Here is a 20,702-nt window from a genome sequence, read left to right as displayed (position 1 = left end):
AATCACGAACCAAGCAAGAATAGCAAGTACTATCTACCACACGAATGACTACGTCGTCACGGACCAACGACATCCCGAGAAAGCTAGGGACAAAGCGGCACAGATCATCCAGGACCTCTGCCTTCGGGTCCAGGAGCTCGAAGGCAAACTAACCAATAGAGAAAAACACAACAACGAACACGGAAGCCAGGCAACTTCCAGATCAAGATCCTGCCGCGGCAGGTCACCAACCCGACGACACGATAGGAGAGACGGTCGCAGCGCCTCACGCGACCACCATCACGAGAAATCGCCGGAACAACAGTACAACAAGAAACACAACCGCAGCGCTTCCCGAGATCTAAGTCGTCAACACGACTCAGACGAAGATCGAAGATACCGAAATACCAAGTGCACAAGAAACGACCACACAATAATGGGAGCTACACCCTTCACAGAAAGAATCTTAAGAGCGAAACTCCCCAAAGGTTTCGACAAACCTACCGACATGAAGTACGATGGGATCAAGGACCCCCATGAACATCTAATGGCCTTCGAGGCTAGGATGAACCTAGAAGGAGCGGCCGACGCGGTCCGATGCAGAGCCTTCCCGGTAACCCTGGCAGGGCCGGCAATCAAATGGTTCAACGCCCTCCCAAACGGATCCATAGCCAGTTTCCACGATATAACATGAAAGTTCATGGCCCAATTCACAACTAGAATCACCAAAGCCAAACACCCCATCAGCTTGCTAGGGGTCACACAAAAACAAGAAGAATCCACAAGGAAATGCCTCGACCGCTTCAACGACGAATGCCTAACGGTCGACGGACTCACGGATTCCGTCGCAAGACTTTGCTTAACCAACGGACTCATGAACGAAGATTTTCGCAAACACCTCACCACCAAACCAGTATGGACCATGCACGAGATCCAGAATGTCACCAAAGATTACATCAATGACGAAGAAGTCAGCCAGGTTGTCGCTGCTAACAAACGGCAGCACGACAACACCCAACATGGCAACTCGACTTCTCACCAAAATCCACCACCCAGAGAGAATCAAAGGGACCACCCCAGACCGACAAACACAAACCGACCACCGAGAATTGGCAAATTCTCTAATTACACGCCCCTGACAGCACCCATTATCGAAATATACCACCAAATAGCAGATCGAGGCATCATTCCGAAAGCTCGACAACTCAAAGAAAGGACGGGAGGCAACAAAACCCTCTACTGCGACTACCACCGAGGTTATGGTCACAAAACACAAGATTGTTTTGACCTTAAAGACGCCCTCGAACAAGCCATACGAGACGGCAAACTCCCAGAATTTGCCAAAATCATCAGAGAACCAAGATGTGTGGAAAGAGACAGGTCGCCGGAAAAAGACGGGCGTAACCCGAGAACCCAAAAGCAACCCCCCAGGGAAAGCCCAGAAGACGACCCAACCATCATAGTAAACATCATCACGGAAAGGACATATCGAGCAAGTCGAAACTAACAATGAAAAAAGATCTCAAAGTAATGGCTGTCAGAAACCAGACTCCAACCATTGCGGCCGACAACACGATAACCTTCTTACCAGAGGATTGCCATCACGGCACCTCGGCTGAAGATGCCCCCTTTGTCATCTCGGCTAGAATCGGAACAGGACTAGTACGAAGGATACTGGTGGACACCGGGGCAGACTCGAACATCCTCTTCCGAGGAGCCTTCGATAAGCTTGGGCTCCACAACGACAACCTCCAAACACACCGCAACGGTGTCACGGGACTCGGAGACAACTTTCTCAAACCAAATGGCTCAACCACCCTTCCCATCACCATAGGAACAAGCAACCAAAAGAAGACAATCCTATCTGAATTCGTAGTCCTAAAAGACTCCACAGCCTATAACGTGATTCTCAGAAGAAAAACAATCAACGACTTCTCCGCAGTCATCTTTACCAAATACCTCCTCATGAAGTTTAGAACCGACGACGGCTCCGTCGGTACCATCCACGGGGACCGAGAAGTCGCAGCCGAATGCGACAACACCAGCCTAGCCCGAAGGAAGAAATCCCGAGATGCGGCCGGAGTATTCCTAGCCGATCTGGATGCTCGACAAGACGGCCAACCCAGGCCAGAGCCAGAAGGAGACATGGAAAAACTGCAAATAGGGCCAAGCAAAGAGGAATACACCTTCATTAATAGGAACCTCCCATATGATCTCAAAGAAGAACTCTCCCAACTCTTGAAGCAAAACAGAGATTTGTTCGCATTCACACCAGCCGACATGCCGGGAATAAACCCCGACCTAATGTCCCACCGGCTAGCTGTGGATCCCAAAGCTAAACCAGTGGCACAAAGGAGACGGAAAATGTCACCAGACCGAGCCGTCGAGATCAAAAAGCAAGTTAAAGCCCTACTCGAAGCCAACTTCATCAGGGAATTCCCCTACACGACTTGGCTAGCCAACGTCGTGCTAGTAAAAAAATCTAATGGAAAATGGCGAATGTGCGTCGACTGCACGGACCTCAACAAAGCCTACCCAAAGAACGCCTTTCCCCTACCAAACATCGACGGACTAGTAGATGCCGCATCCGGCCACCGATACCTCAGCTTCATGGACGCATATTCCGGCTACAATCAGATCCCGATGCACCGACCAGACGAAGAGAAAACAGTGTTCATCATCCCAGACGGGACATACTGCTACACAGTGATGCCTTTCGGCCTGAAAAACGCCGGAGCCACCTATCAAAGACTTGTCAACAAGATATTCCAAAACCTATCCGGAAGCAAACTAGAAGTCTACATAGACGACATGCTCGCTAAGACCGAATCTAGCGAACAACTCACCGACGACCTCAAGGTCATAATGAACACGCTACGAAAGCACCAAATGCGACTCAACCCATCAAAATGTGCCTTCAGGATGGAGGCAGGGAAATTCCTCGGTTTTATGATCACGCAACGTGGAGTTGAAGCAAACCCGAAGAAATGTCGCGCCGTCTTCGAGATGACGAGCCCAAAAAACCTTAAAGACATCCAAAAGCTCACCGGCCGACTAACAGCGTTATCACGCTTTCTCGGGGCATCAGCTCAAAAAGCGATCCCTTTCTTCAAACTGATGAGAAAAGGAGCCCCTTTCAAATGGGAAACGGAATTTGAAGAATCATTCCAACATTTCAAAAAAGTCCTAGCAGAACCACCAATCCTCGCCAAACCCCAAACAAGGAAAACACTATACCTATACCTCTCCATAACGGAAGAGGCACTTGCAGCAGCACTCATCCGTGAAGACGAGAAAAAAGAACAAAAACTCGTATACTTCATAAGCAAATTCTTACAAGATGCGGAAGCTCGATACTCACGATTAGAAAAGCTAGCTTTCGCACTCCTTACAGCCTCCCGGCGCCTACGACAATACTTCCAAGCTCACTCCGTGACGGTCCGAACCGATCAAGCGGTCAAGCAGGTATTACAGAAACCCGATTTGTCGGGAAGAATGCTAGCATGGTCCATCGAGCTATCCCAATTCTAGATTAAATTCGAACCCCGAAACGCAATCAAAGCACAAGCCATGGCCGATTTTATCGCCGAGATGACTCCGGGAAAGCTCGCCCCTGAATCGTGGAAACTACACGTCGACGGCTCGTCAAACGTCACCCACGGAGGCGCCGGAGTCATACTTGAAAACCAAAACGGGATCACAATCGAACAGTCAGTACGATACGAATTCCCAGTATCGAACAACCAAGCAGAATACGAGGCCCTCTTGGCAGGCCTAGCCCTAGTGCGGGAAGTCGGGGCAAAGATCCTAGAGGTAAATACCGATTCGCAGGTAGTCAGTTCCCAAATTAACGGAGACTACTAGACACGAGATCCCCTACTCCAGCAATACCTCACCAAGGTAAATAAACTGAAAGAAGGGTTCGAGCAGATTACCATACAACACATTCCTAGGGAACGAAACGCCAGGGCAGACCTACTTTCCAAACTAGCCAGTACCAAACCAGGAAACGGTAACAAATCGCTAATTCAGGAAGTCGTTAGGTCACCCTCCGTGTCAACAACAACCAACGCCCATCTGACATCCTCGAACCGGGAATCCTGGACCTATCCTATTCTACAGTACCTCATCGACGGAACTCCACCACTAGACCCGAAAGAGGGAAAGCGAATAAAAAGGGAAGCCGCCAACTATACCATCGTCGCAGGACAACTATACAAATGCGGATTCTCGCAACCCCTGCTCAAATGCATCGAACCCGGGGACACAGAGTACATACTCCGCGAAATCCACGAAGGTTGTTGCGGCTACCACGTCGGAGTTAAAACGTTAGCCCAAAAAATCATCAGGGCAGGCTACTTCTGGCCCACAATTATCCGAGACTCCATACAAATAGTCAAAAACTGTGATAAATGCCAAAGGCACGCCAATATCCACCAAGTCGCCCCTCACCAGCTCAGCATCATATCGGCAGAACTGCCATTTGGCACCTGGGGTATCGACCTCGTCGGGCCCTTCCCTACGGCACCCGGCCAACTCAGGTATCTCATCGTCGCCATAGACTATTACACCAAATGGATCGAAGCTGAACCCCTAGCCTCTATAACGGCAACTCAGTGCCAAAAATTCCTCTGGCAACAGATAATCACCCGATTCGGGATCCCCGAGATCGTTATCTCGGACAAAAGAACCCAATTTGCTGACAAGAAATTCAGAGAATTTTTAGAAGGGCTACGCGTATCTCACCGTTTTAGCTCGGTAGAACACCCCCAAACAAACAGACAGGTGGAATCCGCAAACAAAATAATCATCAAAGGACTCAAGAAGCGGCTCGATGAAGCTAAAGGATTATGGGCCGACGAACTCGGATTGGTCCTATGGTCATACCGAACCACACCGCAAACGACCACAGGAGAAACACCCTTCCGATTAACATACGGTGTGGAGGCAGTCATCCCGGTAGAAATCGGAGACCCAAGCCCCAGAAAAACGGTCGGCGGTTATGACAAAGAAGCAGAACGAGATCTCATCGACGAAGAAAGAAGTATAGCTCATATCAAAAAGCTAGCCCTAAAACAGAGAATCAGCTTAAGATACAACCATGGCGTCGTCCGACGAGAATTCGCAACCGACGACCTCGTCCTACGACGAAACGATATCGGTCCCCCGACCCCAGGAGAAGGGAAACTCATTCCCAACTGGGAAGGACCATACAAAATCAAGGCGTTAATCGGAAAGGGAGCATATAAACTCGAACGACTTAACGGCGATGAAGTCCCAAGGACCTGGAACGCCGCCAATTTACGGCGATACTACACTTAGGCCGACCTAACTAGGTCACCCTCCTTGTCCTTTATTTATTTATGTATCTTCCCATTTTACGACTCGTGAATTTTAATTTTCGCTTAAGTATCAAACCCGAGTACTCTTTCCCCAAAAAAAATGGAGGGTTTTAATGAGGCCTAACCATCAATAAAAATTCCATTAAAAGCTATTTCTACCTTTCTAAAGTGTCCCAAATACGGAACAAAGTCACGGCCACGACCGGGGGACTGATCACCCCCAGGCCTAACACACGGATATCCAAGAAAAACCCGACCAAACGACGGTCCGAGGGAACAAATAAAACACACGGAATAGCTTAAAACGGAACATACCAAAGGCCCAAACGGCTGAAAATACTTTGAAACGGAACATACAAAAGGCTCGAACGGCCGAAAATACCATTAAGCAGAGTCTGATGTTACGAAGTAACAATTACATGGCCCCTGGCCATCCAAAATATTCAAAACAGTTCAAAATAAAATCCAAAAAACAAAGATAGAAAACTACTCGAGGTCGACAATCTGGCCGTCGCGAACAGTCTTAAAAGCTCCCATCACGGACACATCCACATCCGAAGCCAACACTAAAGCCTGAGCCCTCATAGTCTCCTCAGTAGCTGCAATCGCATCCTTTGCATCAGCCAGTAACTCCGTCTTCTCCTTCTTCAAGGCAGAAACCTCGGCCTTCAAAGTCTCCGACTCACTGAGAAGCACGGTAGCTTGAGAACCTGCATCAGAAGCCTGCTGCCGCTCCTCTGCCAATTGAGAAAGAAGTCAAGTCTCGACCTCGGAAAGTCGGAGAATCTCCGCCCCGGCTTCCTCAGAAGACTTCACCGCCTTCTCCTTCGCAACTTCGGCAGCCTTAAGCTTCTCCTTCAGCTTAGCCACCTCAGCCTGAGAGTGGCGGAGCTTCTTATCCAACAAACCGACCTGAGCCATCACGGGCTCAGCTTTCCGAACAACAACGGCAGACCGAAGGAGAGCACGATACACTGACTTGGCCCGGAACAAAACATCATAGCCATCAAAAAATGGCTCCGTACCAGCATCAAGTGTTGATCAATGAACCCCGGGGCATCGAAACGTCGATCCATCACACTAGGCACAAGACCCTCATCCTCAAAAGTCTCGCTGCTCGGCTCCTCAGGCCTCTTTCTCTTCCGAGAAGCCTCAGCGGCCGTCACCACGACGACTTCAGGCGAGTTCGTAGGACCAGGAGAAATATGAGCATCGGTCCGCACACCCGAAGAAACTACCTCTTGAGAAGCAGCCTGAGACCCCACGGCGGGATTGGAAACAGGAGTAGCCGGAGACGACGACCCCTTCTCCCGGCCCATCGCTGCCTTCAGCCGTGCTAAGGAAGTCAAACCACCAGCCATCTCAACTGAAAGAAAACAAAAAAGGAATCCCAAGTTACAAAAACGGAAAAACAAAACATAAAAACCAAGAAAAGGACAGACACACACCAACATATGACCGACAAGCAACCGGATCTCCCATCACATCCCGAGGATTAAGAGGGCGCTCCCCAAATAATTGCCATAATACAAGAGCGACATCCCGTTCCTCCGAAGTCAGGAACTCTTGCATAACCCGAGTAAAAATCGACGGCCCCGCCTTAAAATTCGAATAGGTGGGAAACCGCCGCTCACCCTCCAATGTCAACCAAAAAGGATGATGCCCTCTTGCGGGACGAACCTTAAAATATCCACTCTTAAAACCATGAAAGGAATCTTCATACAAACTGAAGAACCGACGATGAGGCTGAGCTCTAAAAGACACATACCCCTTCTTATGCTTCCCCTCCTTGGTCGGAAGGGTACAAAAAAAGAGGAAAAGAAAAACGTTCACCGAAGTAGGAAGCTCCAAAAACTCGCAAACAAGCTCGAAGGACCGTATTGCCACACAACTATTCGGATGTAGCTGGGACGGCGCCACGGAGCACCGGCTCAATAACCGCTGAACAAATGGAGAAAAGGGGAGCCGAACGCCAAGCCGGGTAAACATCGCCTCGTAGACCCACATCCAATCTGGCACACTCGGGGAGTCGAGATTGGTTTAGCAAACCCTCTCGTCAACCCCAGGGAGGGAAAGCTCGTAATGGCGTTCGGCGTCGCCACCCCCACAAACAGCTCCTTGATCACGGAGCCGTTGGAGGTCCTCCTCCGTCATCCGCGACGGCGTCCCCCACACGTCACTAGTGACCCAAGAGAAAAGGTCGGGGACACCCCCGCCGGGGCCACCGAAGCCCTCACACTCTCAGTCCTTCGACGAGCCATACCTAAAATAGCCGACGAACACCACCGTCAGCCAAACCCCGCGGCAGAAAACGGTGGATCAAACCAAACAGACACCACTAGACACCACCAATTATACGGTGGCACTCGTCCCCCTTACAAAACCCACTACCCCAATAAGAACTATCTACCATAATGCAATGCCATCATACACCAAAAAAAAAAAACAATTCTAATCTACACTAAGTAGAGACAAAACAAAATACAAAGGAAGACAAAGCATAAATCACAAGAGGAAACAAAAAGAAGCAGAAGAACACCAACCTGATAAATGCAAGGAAATAAACCGGAGGAGAAAATGCCACGGCAGAAGATCAACCAAAGCCACAGAATGCTAAAGGAAAAGAAGAAAAAGCTCTTTCGAAGAAGAAAAGCAATAGAGAAATGAAGAGGGAACTAAAGGAAGAAAGAAACGAAGAGGGAACTGAAGGAAGAAAACCAAAACGGTTTCGAAAAAAGCAAAATAATGCAAATACCCCTGGAAAGAAAAGGAAACATAAGGGCAATAGAGGAAAACGTCCCCTCACAATAAATGCCCCCTCAGAAAGACAAACTAATAAATCGTGCCTCGAAGAACGCAACGGGCGCAGCAGACACGGAAGAGTCATGACAGACCAAAACGGTCAGACGAATCTTCCACAGAACGAAACCGAGGCACCGACCTCCTCTCAAAAGAACCAAACGACCTTTCGAGAAAGGCCAAAAGCCTAGCCCACGATAAAAGTAATATCTCCCAGCGACAGACCGACCTCGCTCGCTCTCCCTCTGCAGGGGCAACTGTTACGGATCAGAACCACAGATCCCGGACCCGGGACTGCACCCGACCCCGGCTACCCGGGTCCGACCCGCACCTCGCTCAAAAGGCCCAAAAACCGGCCCTCCAGAGCTCCTAACCAACTTTCGAATTCACTAGTCCATCTTATCTTAACCAGATAAGATAAGATAAGATACTCATCACCACCTATAAATAGGGGACCCAAGCCCCTCCAGGTATTCATTAATTCCACATACCTTATACCTCTTAGATCCATTTTGACTTGAGCATCGGAGTGTCTTTGCAGGTACCTCACCCCATTGCTCCAGTCAAGCGACCCGGCTTCAGCCTTGATCCGAAGGTTCCCGATTTACCCTTCAAACCCGTACCAGAGACATCTCGTACACTTTCGTTTCTTTGAAGGCTACGTTAGAACCTTTCATTATATATAATAATAATAATAATAATAATAATAATAATAATAATAATAATAATAATAATAATAATAATAATAATAATCAATTTAATTTTTTATTTATTAAAATAATTTTTAATAAATAATTTAAATTAATAGAATAAGTCATAATTAAATTAAATTTTAATGATCATAAAATTTTATTTAATTATTTTTGGTAAAATAATTTTTTTTTAAAAATAAAATCTTAACAAACATAATAACTCATAAATAACTAATTATTTAATTTTTAAAAATCCGAAATCTTACGCCGCTAAAATCGTAACTCATTTTTTAATTATATTATATTCATTTTATTAAGGCTAACAATCTATCTTTTCTTCTAAAATCTTAAATTATTTTTTAAGACAATTATTATTATTTGTATATAATATAAATATACTAAAATTAATTACTACAAAATAAAATATTTTATTAAATATAATATCAATAACAAGCCTACATATCTAATCTAAGAAGTAGGTTTTAAATGTAGAAAATTAAAATAGTAACATCCAATAAAATATGTTTTGTGATTGTAAAACTACAATTTGATGTGATCAGAGAAGAATACAGAAATTTGGTAGAAGAAGGACTAAAAATTAAAATATTGTATAATCAAATATAATATTATATATTTAGTAATATATATAATCATGATTAATATTTTTTATTTTAAAAATACTAATAAGTGTTTGTTATATAAAAAAGTTATCTTAATTCTTATCAATTTTGTTTTTTATTTTAGATTCGATAAAAGATAAAAATTATCTATTTCTTTAATTAATTTATTTTATTAAGTATTATTATGACAATAAATTATATTTTATGTTTTGTATTATAAAAAAATACTATAAAATAATATAAATAAGTTGTTCTAATAATTTTTTTATATGTATTTAAAATATATTCGTGAATAAAACATAAAAACTATAATCATTTAAATGAATTTACTTAATATGTTACAATTTTTATATCATTAGAAAAATAAATAACTTTTAAAATAATTTATTTTTATGTATGTACTATAATATATAAAGATTCTTTTAGTTATTATAAATATTAAACTATTTTTATATGATAATAGGTATAAAAATTAAGAGAAAAAATATTTGAAAAGTAAAGTTTAAATTTTAAAAGATTTGAAAATTTATTTAATCCAAAAGTGATTAGCAATAATATTTTTTTCAATTTAAAGATTATTACTTATTTTTTAGTTTAATAATTTAATTATTTATATAAGACAATTACTTATTAAATTTTTAAATAAAAAATAAAATTATATAGTATATAGTAACTTTATATACTTAAAATGATTAATTTTGTTCAAAAAAGGTTGGGGCAAAGTCTATGCTTGCCCTTCGTTGGATTCATCCCTGAATGTGATTGCATATAATATTTGAGTTCTATGTACTAGCATTTACATTGAACATAATCATACATATACTTATTTTCACTATTTTACAATGATAATAAAATTATTACACAACTTCAGAGAAGAACAACCATAGAAAAGTATGTTGTCTTCACTCTTCAAGCTTTCTGTAATACCCTATTACACAGAACTTTACGATTAAATCGTAAAATCAAAAGGTGGCGAACCATTACGACACCTAAAAGGAAGATATGTATATAATATTTGAAGAATAATAATATAACTAGGAGCCTATGAAGAAAATTTTTAAACAATTAACAGTAGTTAATCACACTCGAATCACGTTAACACAAGTGAACATCATATACAAAAGCAAAACAGGTTTATATATATAGGTACGTAAGTTCTGAAATAAGATAGTTAATAATTACTAGTCTTGACCCGTAAAAAAAAGCACTAGAATATTACACCAGAATATTCCTGTTTCTCCAAATAAAAACTTCTAATAGGAATATACAAAAAAGATTTCAAAACTGGAGAAAACTCTAAATAAATAAAAATGAACTTCAAAAGAGTCTCCTTCATTTTGCCAAACAGAATCCCGCACACTCAGCGATGTGCGTCACCCCCTGTATTTGAAAAATAGAAAAACCACGATGGGTGAGAATCCGAAGGTTCCCAGTAGGGTAATAGTTCCAAATAAATACTATATAAAGAAATATGAACTTATTAGGCAATCCTAATTCTCCAACTTCACAGAAGTTCAAGTCTAGGGTTTTAACAAATCCCAACAAGGTTAATTTGCTAAAGTCTCAGCGTTATTGATGAAGGCCTAAAGTGGGTTAGAAATTTTTCTCAAAATTCAATTGGCGTTGCAAGTATAGTTCCCAACCCAACAATTGGCCAACAATCAAATTTAATTCAGAGGATTATCACAATTCAAAACCAATATAAACTAAGAGTTTTAAGTCTCGGGTCGTCTTCCTTAGGAGTTGCAATGAAATGTTTAATTATTGGCTATGATGGCAAGAAAGGCAAGTAATGTAGATAGCAAGAAAGTAAATAAACACGCAATAAATTAAATGAAAGCAATTAAATTCAAATGCAATTAATCAAATGCATTAAAAACCTCTTGGCATGGATTGAGGGTCAAGGTTACCTATCCTAGCCATTGACCATAAACACATGATGATTATGAAGAGTTAATCCTACTTAGTCAACCCTACATCGAGGATAAGTCAAATGGCCATAATTGATTTCAATCCTCAAGTCATAGTCAACTCTATTAATGAGAGACTTAGTGTTAGAGGAAACCAAATCAACTAATTACTTTAATATATCAATCAAGAATGGACATCAATGACTCAAGGGTCACCAAAAGTTCTCAATTCCAAGCCAAGAGTAAAAAAAACTAAGTAAATACTAAGCCAAGCATTTTATCAAACACTTGGTATGCATAAAAATAAAATAATATTAAATAGCATTAAAAATAAAATCTAACTACCAAAAGTAAGAAAATAATAATAACAACTAAAGGAAGCAACAATCAACATGAAAACATAAATCTGCATTAATTGAAATTAAAATTAACAAGAGTATCCATAAACATAAAAATGACAAAAATGGAAAATTAAGAAGAAAAACTAAGAGAACTAAGACAATAAAGCATAGAAAGATAAATGAAACTACATGAGAACAAGAATTAAAAGCTGAAATTAAAGGAAAATTTACTAAGAAAACCGTAATTCTAAAGAGAGGAGGGAGCTTCTCTCTCTAGAAAACTAAGAGAAAAACATAGAAAAGCTAAACCTAATTGCCCCATCTTCATTCCTCTTCACTTTGGGTTGAAATAGCTTTAGAAATGAGTTGGACTGGGTTTTGGAGGCCCAGAATTTGCCCCCAGTGATTTACAATTAATGAGCTCACGTGACACGGGTCACGCATACGCGTGGGTCACGCGTACGCGTCACTTGGCGAAATTCATCCTTACGCGTACGCGTGGATCACGCGTACGCATTGCCAAGCTCGCACTTTTGCGCGTGCATGCATCACTGTGCGCACGCACGGACGCAGAATCTTCCAAACTCCATTTCCTTCATGGTTTCTTCTCTTTTGCATGCTCTTCTTCTCACTTCTTCATCCCATACTTGCCTTGGAAACCTGAAATCACTTAACAAATATATCAAAGTACCAAATGGGATTAAAGTGAATAAAATTTACTAAATTAAGCACAAAAGAGCATGTTTTTACTTTCAAGCACAATTTATGAGGAAATCTCAAAAGCATGCTATTTAGATGAATAAATGTGGGTTTATATTATGAAATCCACTCAAATCAATCCAAAATATATCGTCAAATGTGGATTCATCAAGGAAGATCTCCAGCTCTTTGTTGTTCTTTACCTTCGCACCATGATATAGCTTCAAACGGTGGCCATTGACTTTGAAGAAGGTAGGGCTTGAGGGGTGACTTAGGTGGACAACTCCATACGGTTCCACCTTCTCTACCATGTAGGGTCCATCCCACTTTGACCTTAGCTTGCCCTGCATTAACCTCAACCTTGAGTTGTAGAGAAGGACTTGATCCCCAGCTCTAAACTCTCTTCTCTTGATGTTCTTGTCATGTACCGCCTTCTCCTTTTCTTTGTAGAGCCTTGAGTTTTCATACGCTTCTAGCCGAAGGCACTCCAATTTCTCCAGTTGTAATTTTCTTTCAATTCTGGCTCCTCCCAATCCTGAGCTGCATTCCTTCATAGCCCAGTAAGCTTTGTGTTTCACCTCTACTGGAAGGTGAGAAGCCTTTGCATAGACTAGGCGGAACGGACTTATGCCGATGGGTGTCTTATATGCAGTCCGATAAGTCCATAGTGTATCTCCAAGCCTAGATCTCCAGTCTCTTCTCTGAGGTTTAACAATCTTTTCGAGTATGTGCTTGATCTCTCTATTAGACACCTCGGCTTGGTCATTTGTTTGGGGATGGTAAGTCGTTGCCACCTTGTGAATGATGCCATGTTTCTTCATCAAACCTGTCAATCCTCTGTTACAAAAATGAGAGCCTTGATCACTCACGATTGCTCGTGGTGATCCAAAGCGACAAATAATATTATTCCTAACAAAAGAAACAACCACGTTAGCATCATTAGTATGGGTAGGAATTGCTTCCAGCCATTTAGAAACATAATCAACAGCTAACATAATATATAAGAAACCATTTGAGTTTGGAAATGGACCCATGAAGTCAATACCCCAAGCAAAAAAAATTTCACAAAACAACATGAGTTGTTGGGGCATCTCATCACTCTTAGATATATTTCCAAACCTTTGGCATTGGTGACAAGAGTCACAGAAAATATTAGCATCCTTAAAAAGTGTGGGCCACCAAAATCCACAGACTAAAATTTTTCTTACAGTTCTTTGAGGACCAAAGTGACTACCACTCTCAAAAGAGTGGCATGCCTCTAAAATAGACTGAATTTCAGATTGTGGAACACACCTTCTAATTATTTGGTCCGCACCACATCTCCACAAATATGGGTCATCCCATATATAATACTTGGACTCGCTCTTAAGCTTGTCCTTTTGATGTTTAGAAAAATTTGGAGGGAAGGTACGACTAACCAAATAATTAGCAATGGGTGCATACCAAGGAACCACCTCAGATATTGTTTGCAACCTATCAAGTGGAAATGCATCATTGATAGGAGTGGAGTCACTTTTAATATATTCTAGGTGACTCAAGTGGTCTGCCACCAAATTTTGGGAACCACTCTAAATCAAACTCTTGCAATAACAATATCCAACGGATGAACCTTGGTTTAGACTCTTTCTTAGCTAGCAAGTATTTCAAAGCCGCATGAATATACTACCACTTTTGTTCCAAGTAAATAAGCTCGGAATTTATCCAAAGCAAAAATAATGGCTAACAGTTCCTTTTTAGTGGTAGTATAATTAGACCGAGCACCATCTAAAGTTTTAGAAGCATAAGCAATAATATAAGGATCCTTACATTCGTGTTGAGCTAACGCCGCTCCTACCGCATAGTTGGATGCATCGCATATGATCTCGAACGGCCTACTCCAGTCAGGCCCTCTGACAATAGGAGCTTGGGTCAAGGGAATCTTCAGCTTGTCAAATGCTTCCTTAAAGTCTTCACTCAAGTCAAAATCTACGTCTTTCTGCAGTAGACGGGAAAGGGGTAGTGCAACCTTACTGAAGTCCTTGATAAAACACCGGTAGAAACCTGCATGACCAAGAAAAGAATGGACTTCGCTCACAGAGGAGGGGTAAGGTAAACCAGAAATAACATCTACTTTTGCAGGATCAACATATATACCAGTATTAGAAGCAACATGGCCTAGAACAATACCTTGATTTACCATAAAATGATATTTTTCAAAATTAACCACAAGGTTTGAACTGGCACATCTTTCTAATACTCTAGCAAGATTATCCAAACAAAGGTCGAAAGAATCACTATAGACACTAAAGTCATCCATAAAGACTTCCATACAGTGCTCAAGAAGATCCGAGAAGATACTCATCATGCACCTTTGAAACGTAGCCGGTGCATTACATAAACCAAAAGGCATTCTCTTATATGCATACGTTCCAAAGGAGCATGTAAAAGTTATTTTCTTCTGATCTTCTAGAGCAATATGGATCTGAAAATAACCAGTATAATGGTGCACAAAATTGTGATCCCTGGTAATGGCTCCAAAAACTTGGTGCTCTAATCTTAATTCATAATTTATCACAACTTCGATACAACTAACCAGCAAGTGTACTGGGTCATCCAAGTAATAAAACCTTACGTGAGTAACGGTCGATCCCACGGAGATTGTTGGTATGAAGCAAGCTATGGTCATTTTGTAAATCTCAGTCAGGCGGATATCAAATGGTTATGGAGTTTTCGAATAATAATAATAATAAATAAACAGAAATAAAGATAGGAATACTTATGCAAATCATTGGTGAGAATTTCAGATAAGCGTATAGAGATGCTTTCATTCCTCTGAACCTCTGCTTTCCTGCTGTCTTCATCCAATCATTCCTACTCCTTTCCATGACAAGCTTTATATAGGGCATCACCGTTGTCAATGGCTACATCCCATCCTCTCTGTGAAAAAGGTCCAAATGCTCTGTCACGGCACGGCTAATCATCTGGAGGTTCTCGATCATACTGGAATAGGATTCACCCTCCTTTTGTGTCTGTCACTACGCCCAGCACTCGCGAGTTTGAAGTTCGTCACAGCCATCCCTTCCCAGATCCTACTCGGAATACCATAGACAAGGTTTAGACTTTCTGGATCTCAGGAATGGCCATCCATGGGTTCTAACTTATACCACGAAGATTCTAATATCTCGGACTCGGTCCTCTGTATTAGATATCTAAGAGATACTCATTATAGCTTGTTTGCATGTAGAACGGAAGTGTTTGTCAGGCACGCGTTCATAAGTGAGAATGATGATGAGCGTCACATAATCATCACATTCATCATGTTCTTGGGTGCGAATGGATATCTTAGAAGCGGAATAAGTTGAATTGAATATAAAACAGTAGTACTTTGCATTAAATCATGAGGAACAGCAGAGCTCCACACCTTAATCTATGGAGTGCAGAAACTCTACCATTGAAAAATACATAAGTGAAAGGTTCAAACATGGCCAAATGGCCAGCCCCCATGATCTAAGAACTAGACGTCCCAAGATGTCTAATACAATAGTAAAAAGTCCTATTTATACTAAACTAGTTACTAGGGTTTACAGAAGTAGGTAATTGATGCATAAATCCACTTCCGGGGCCCACTTGGTGTGTGCTTGGGCTGAGCTTGAAGTTTACACGTGCAGAGGCTTCTTTTGGAGTTGAACGCCAAGTTGTAACGTGTTTTTGGTGTTCAACTCTGGATCGTGACGTGTTTCTGGCGTTTAACTCCAGACTGCAGCGTAGAACTGGCGTTTAACGCCCTTTTGCGTCATCTAAACTCGGGCAAAGTATAGACTATTATATATTTCTAGAAAGCCTTGGATGTCTAATTTCCAACGCCGTTGAGAGCGTACCATTTGGAGTTCTGTAGCTCCAGAAAATCCACTTTGAGTGCAGGAAGGTCAGAATCCAACAGCATCAACAGTCCTTCTTCAACCTCTGAATCTGATTTTTGCTCAAGTCCCTCAATTTCCACCAGAAAATACCTGAAATCACAGAAAAAGACAAACTCATAGTAAAGTCCAGAAATGTGAATTTAACATAAAAACTAATAAAAATATACTAAAAACTAACTAAATCATACTGAAAATATACTAAAAATAATGCCAAAAAGCGTATAAATTATCTGCTGATCACAACACCAAACTTAAATTGTTTCTTGTCCCCAAGCAACTGAAAATCAAATAGGATAAAAAGAAGAGAATATACTATAAATTCCAAAATATCAATGAAACATAGCTCCAATCAGATGAGCGGGACTTGTAGATTTTTGCCTCTTGAATAGTTTTGGCATCTCACTTTATCCATTGAAGTTCAGAATGATTGGCATCTATAGGAACTCAGAGTTCAGATAGTGTTATTAATTTTCCTAGTTTAGTATGTTGATTCTTGAACACAACTACTTTATGAGTCTTGGTCGTGGCTCTAAGCACTTTGTTTTCCAGTATTACCACCGGATACATAAATGCCACAGACACATAACTGGGTGAACCTTTTCAGATTGTGACTCAGCTTTGCTAAAGTCCTCAATTAGAGGTGTCCAGGGTTCTTAAGCACACTCTTTTTTGCTTTGGACCTTGACTTTAACCGCTCAGTCTCAAGTTTTCACTTGACACTTTCACGCCACAAACACATGGTTAGGGACAACTTGGTTTAGCCGCTTAGGCCAGGATTTTATTCCTTTAGGCCCTCCTATCCACTGATGCTCAAAGCCTTGGATCCTTTTTATTTACCCTTGCCTTTTGGTTTTAAGGGTTATTGGCTTTTTGCTCTTGCCTTTTGGTTTTAAGAGCTTTTGGCTTTTTCTGCTTGCTTTTTCTTTTTCTATTTTTTTTTCGCCATTTTTTTCTGCAACCATTGTATTCACTGCTTTTTCTTGCTTCAAGAATCATTTTTATGATTTTTCAGATTATCAAATAACATGTCTCCTGTTCATCATTCTTTCAAGAGCCAACATATTTAACATTTTAAAACACCAACTTCAAAAGACATATGCACTGTTCAAGCATTCATTCAGAAAATAAAAAGTATTGTCTCCACATCAATATAATTAAACTAAGTTCAAGGATAAATTCGAAACTCATGTACTTCTTGTTCTTTTGAATTAAAAACATTTTTCATTTAAGAGAGGTGATGGATTCATAGGACATTCATAACATTAAGACAAGGTTACTAAATACTAATGATCATGTAATAAGACACTAACATAGATAAGCACTTAACATAAAGAAAACGAAAAACAGAAAATTTGAGAACAAGGAATGAGTCCACCTTAGTGATAGTGGCGTTTCCTTCTTGAGGAACCAATGATGTCCTTGAGCTCTTCTATATCTCTTCCTTGTCTTTGTTGCTCCTCCCTCATAGCTCTTTGGTGCACGAATTGTGAATCACACTTTTCACAACTCGTACCACTAACCAGCAAGTGCACTGGGTCGTCCAAGTAATACCTTACGTGAGTAAGGATCGAATCCCACGGAGATTGTTGGTTTGAAGCAATCTATGGTTATCTTGCAATTCTTAGTCAGGAAGTCAATTATATTTATTAGTTGAATTGCGAATAAACAAGAGAGCATGGATTAACGGTTACTTGTTATGCAGTAATGGAGAATATGTTGGAGTTTTGGAAATGCTTTGTCTTCTGAAACTCTGCTTTCCTCTGTCTTCTAATTCACGCATGCACGTCCTCCTATGGCAAGCTGTGTGTAGGTGGATCATCGTTGTCAATGGCTACCATCCATCCTTCCAGTGAAAAGGGTCCAAATGCGCTGTCACCGAACGGCTAATCATCTGCAGGTTCTCAATCGTGCCGGAATAGGATTTACTATCCTTTTGCGTCTGTCACTACGCCCAGCACTCGCGAGTTTGAAGTTCGTCACAGCCATCCAATCCCAGAATCCTACTCGGAATACCACAGATAAGGTTTAGACTTTCCGGATCCTCATGAATGCCGCCATCAATCTAGCTTATACCACGGAGATTCTGATTAGGGAATCTAAGAGATATTCATTCAATCTGATGTAGAACGGAAGTGATTGTCAGACACACGTTCATGGATTGAGGAAGGTGATGAGTGTCACTGATCATCACCTTCTCCATATTTAGGCGCGAATGGATATCTTAGATAGGAACACGCATGTTTGAATGGAAAACAAAAATACTTGCATTACTTCATCGAGACACAGCAGAGCTCCTCACCCCCAACAATGGAGTTTAGAGACTCATGCCATCAAAGAGTACAAAGTTCAGATCTAAAATGTCATGAGATACAAAGTAAGTCCCTAAAAGTTGTTTAAATACTAAACTAGTAACCTAGGTTTACAGAAAATGAGTGAACTATAATAGATAATGCAGAAATCCACTTCTGGGTCCCACTAGGTGTGTGCTGGGGTTGAGACTAAAGCTTTCACGTGCCTGGGGCTGTTTTGGGCATTCAACGCCAGCTTTGGATCCTTTTCTGGCATTGAACTCCAACTTGCAACTTGTTTCTGGCGCTGGACGCCAGAATTGGGCAGAGAGCTGGCGTTGAACGCCAGTTTACGTCGTCTATCCTTGAGAAAAGTATGAACTATTATATATTGCTGGAAAGCCCTGGATGTCTACTTTCCAACTCAATTGGAAGCACGCCATTTAGAGTCCTGTAGCTCCAGAATTTTGAGTGCAGGGAGGTCAGAATCCAACAGCATCAGCAGTCCTTTTTCAGCCTGAATCAGATTTTTGCTCAGCTCTCTCAATTTCAGCCAGAAAATACCTGAAATTACAGAAAAACACACAAACTCATAGTAAAGTCCAGAAATATGAATTTTGCCTAGAAACTAATGAAAATAAACTAAAAACCAACTAAAACATACTAAAATCTATATGAAATTAACCCCAAAAAGCGTATAAAATATCTGCTCATCACAACACCAAACTTAAACTGTTGCTTGTCCTCAAGCAACTAGACAAATAAAATAGAAGACTAATAGGTTGAGAAGCAATAATATCTCAGAGTTTTTGAGTGAAGCTCAGATTCTAATTAGATGAGCGGGACTAGTAGTTTTTTGCTTCCGAACAGTTTTGGCATCTCACTTTATCCATTGAAGCTCAGAGTGATTGGCATCTATAGGAACTTAGAATTCAGATAGTGTTATTGATTCTCCTAGTTCAGTATGATGATGCTTGAACACAGCTATTTTATGAGTCTTGGCCGTGGCCCTAAGCACTTTGTTTTCCAGTGTTACTACCGGATACATAAATGCCACAGACACATAATTGGGTGAACCTTTTAGATTGTGACTTAGCTTTGCTAAAGTCCCCAATTAGAGGTGTCCAGAGTTCTTAAGCACACTCTTCTTTTTTGCTTTGGACCTTGACTTTAACCGCTCAGTCTCAAGTTTTCACTTGACACCTTCACGCCACAAGCACATGGTTAGGGACAGCTTGGTTTAGCCGCTTAGGCCAGGATTTTATTCCCTTAGGCCCTCCTATCCACTGATGCTCAAAGCCTTGGGATCCTTTCTATTACCCTTGCCTTTTGGTTTTAAGAGCTTTGGCTTTTTCTGCTTGCTTTCTCTTTCTTTCTCTTTTTTTTTTTCTGCAAGCTTTGTTCTTTCCTGCTTTTTCTTGCTCCAAGAATCATTTTTATGATTTTTCAGATTATCAATAACATGTCTCATGTTCATCATTTTTTCAAGAGTCAACATATTTAACAGTCTTAAACAACAAATTCAAAATACATATGCACTGTTCAAGCATTCATTCAGAAGACAGAAAGCATTGCCACCACATGTTACTAATTAGAATTTTTTTTTAAAACTCGAATTTTATTGTTTCTTATTCAAAAGATCTGCTATTTTATTCATGTTTGCTAATGATGAGAAAAATAGACTATAACTTAATTGGAGATAAAATAAAAATAGACACTAATTACTATTATATGACTCCTAAGGTAAACTCCTATAGCGACAACTATCACAGAGTTAAAGCAGAAATTAGAATTTAACAACCTTTGTTCTGGGAAGTGGATGTTCCTCAGATCTGTGGGGTGCTTGGTCCTTCAAGAGATAACTTCTGGCGCTTTAATTCCCTCAAGTCACGCCCTTGCTCTTCCTGTTCTTTAATCAAGTAGCAAAGAATTTGACTTTGTTCCTTCTGTTCCTTTATTATTTGTTCCATAGCTTCTTGCATCTTGGTAACTGATGTTTCAAGATACTCCCAATATTCAGATTAAGGTATTTCTGGGAGAAATTCCTGTGTTTTCTTCTTGATAGGGTCATCCTGTGCTTGTTTTTCCATTGATGCTTTGGTGATTGGTTTCTCAATTGAGATATACTCAGTT

General features: G+C 41.0%; 1 protein-coding gene across 1 annotated transcript; it reads right to left on the bottom strand.

The window, feature by feature from the left end:
- Positions 1 to 12,319: 12,319 nt before the first annotated feature.
- On the bottom strand, positions 12,320 to 13,203 carry LOC148546129 (uncharacterized). Its single transcript, XM_088499148.1, has 2 exons — positions 12,586 to 13,203; positions 12,320 to 12,343 (listed from the first exon to the last, which is right to left on the bottom strand). Exons 1-2 carry the CDS (start codon positions 13,201 to 13,203, stop codon positions 12,320 to 12,322), a joined length of 642 nt encoding a protein of 213 aa, XP_088355274.1.
- Between the last annotated feature and the right edge of the window lie 7,499 nt (positions 13,204 to 20,702).

The sequence above is a fragment of the Arachis ipaensis genome, chromosome B9 (genome assembly GCF_059453495.1).
Source record: "Arachis ipaensis isolate K30076 ecotype BB chromosome B9, ASM5945349v1, whole genome shotgun sequence".
Taxonomy (NCBI): Eukaryota; Viridiplantae; Streptophyta; class Magnoliopsida; order Fabales; family Fabaceae; genus Arachis; species Arachis ipaensis.
The sequence above is the reverse complement of the archived record's forward strand: the minus strand, read 5'-3'. Positions and strand labels throughout refer to the sequence as shown.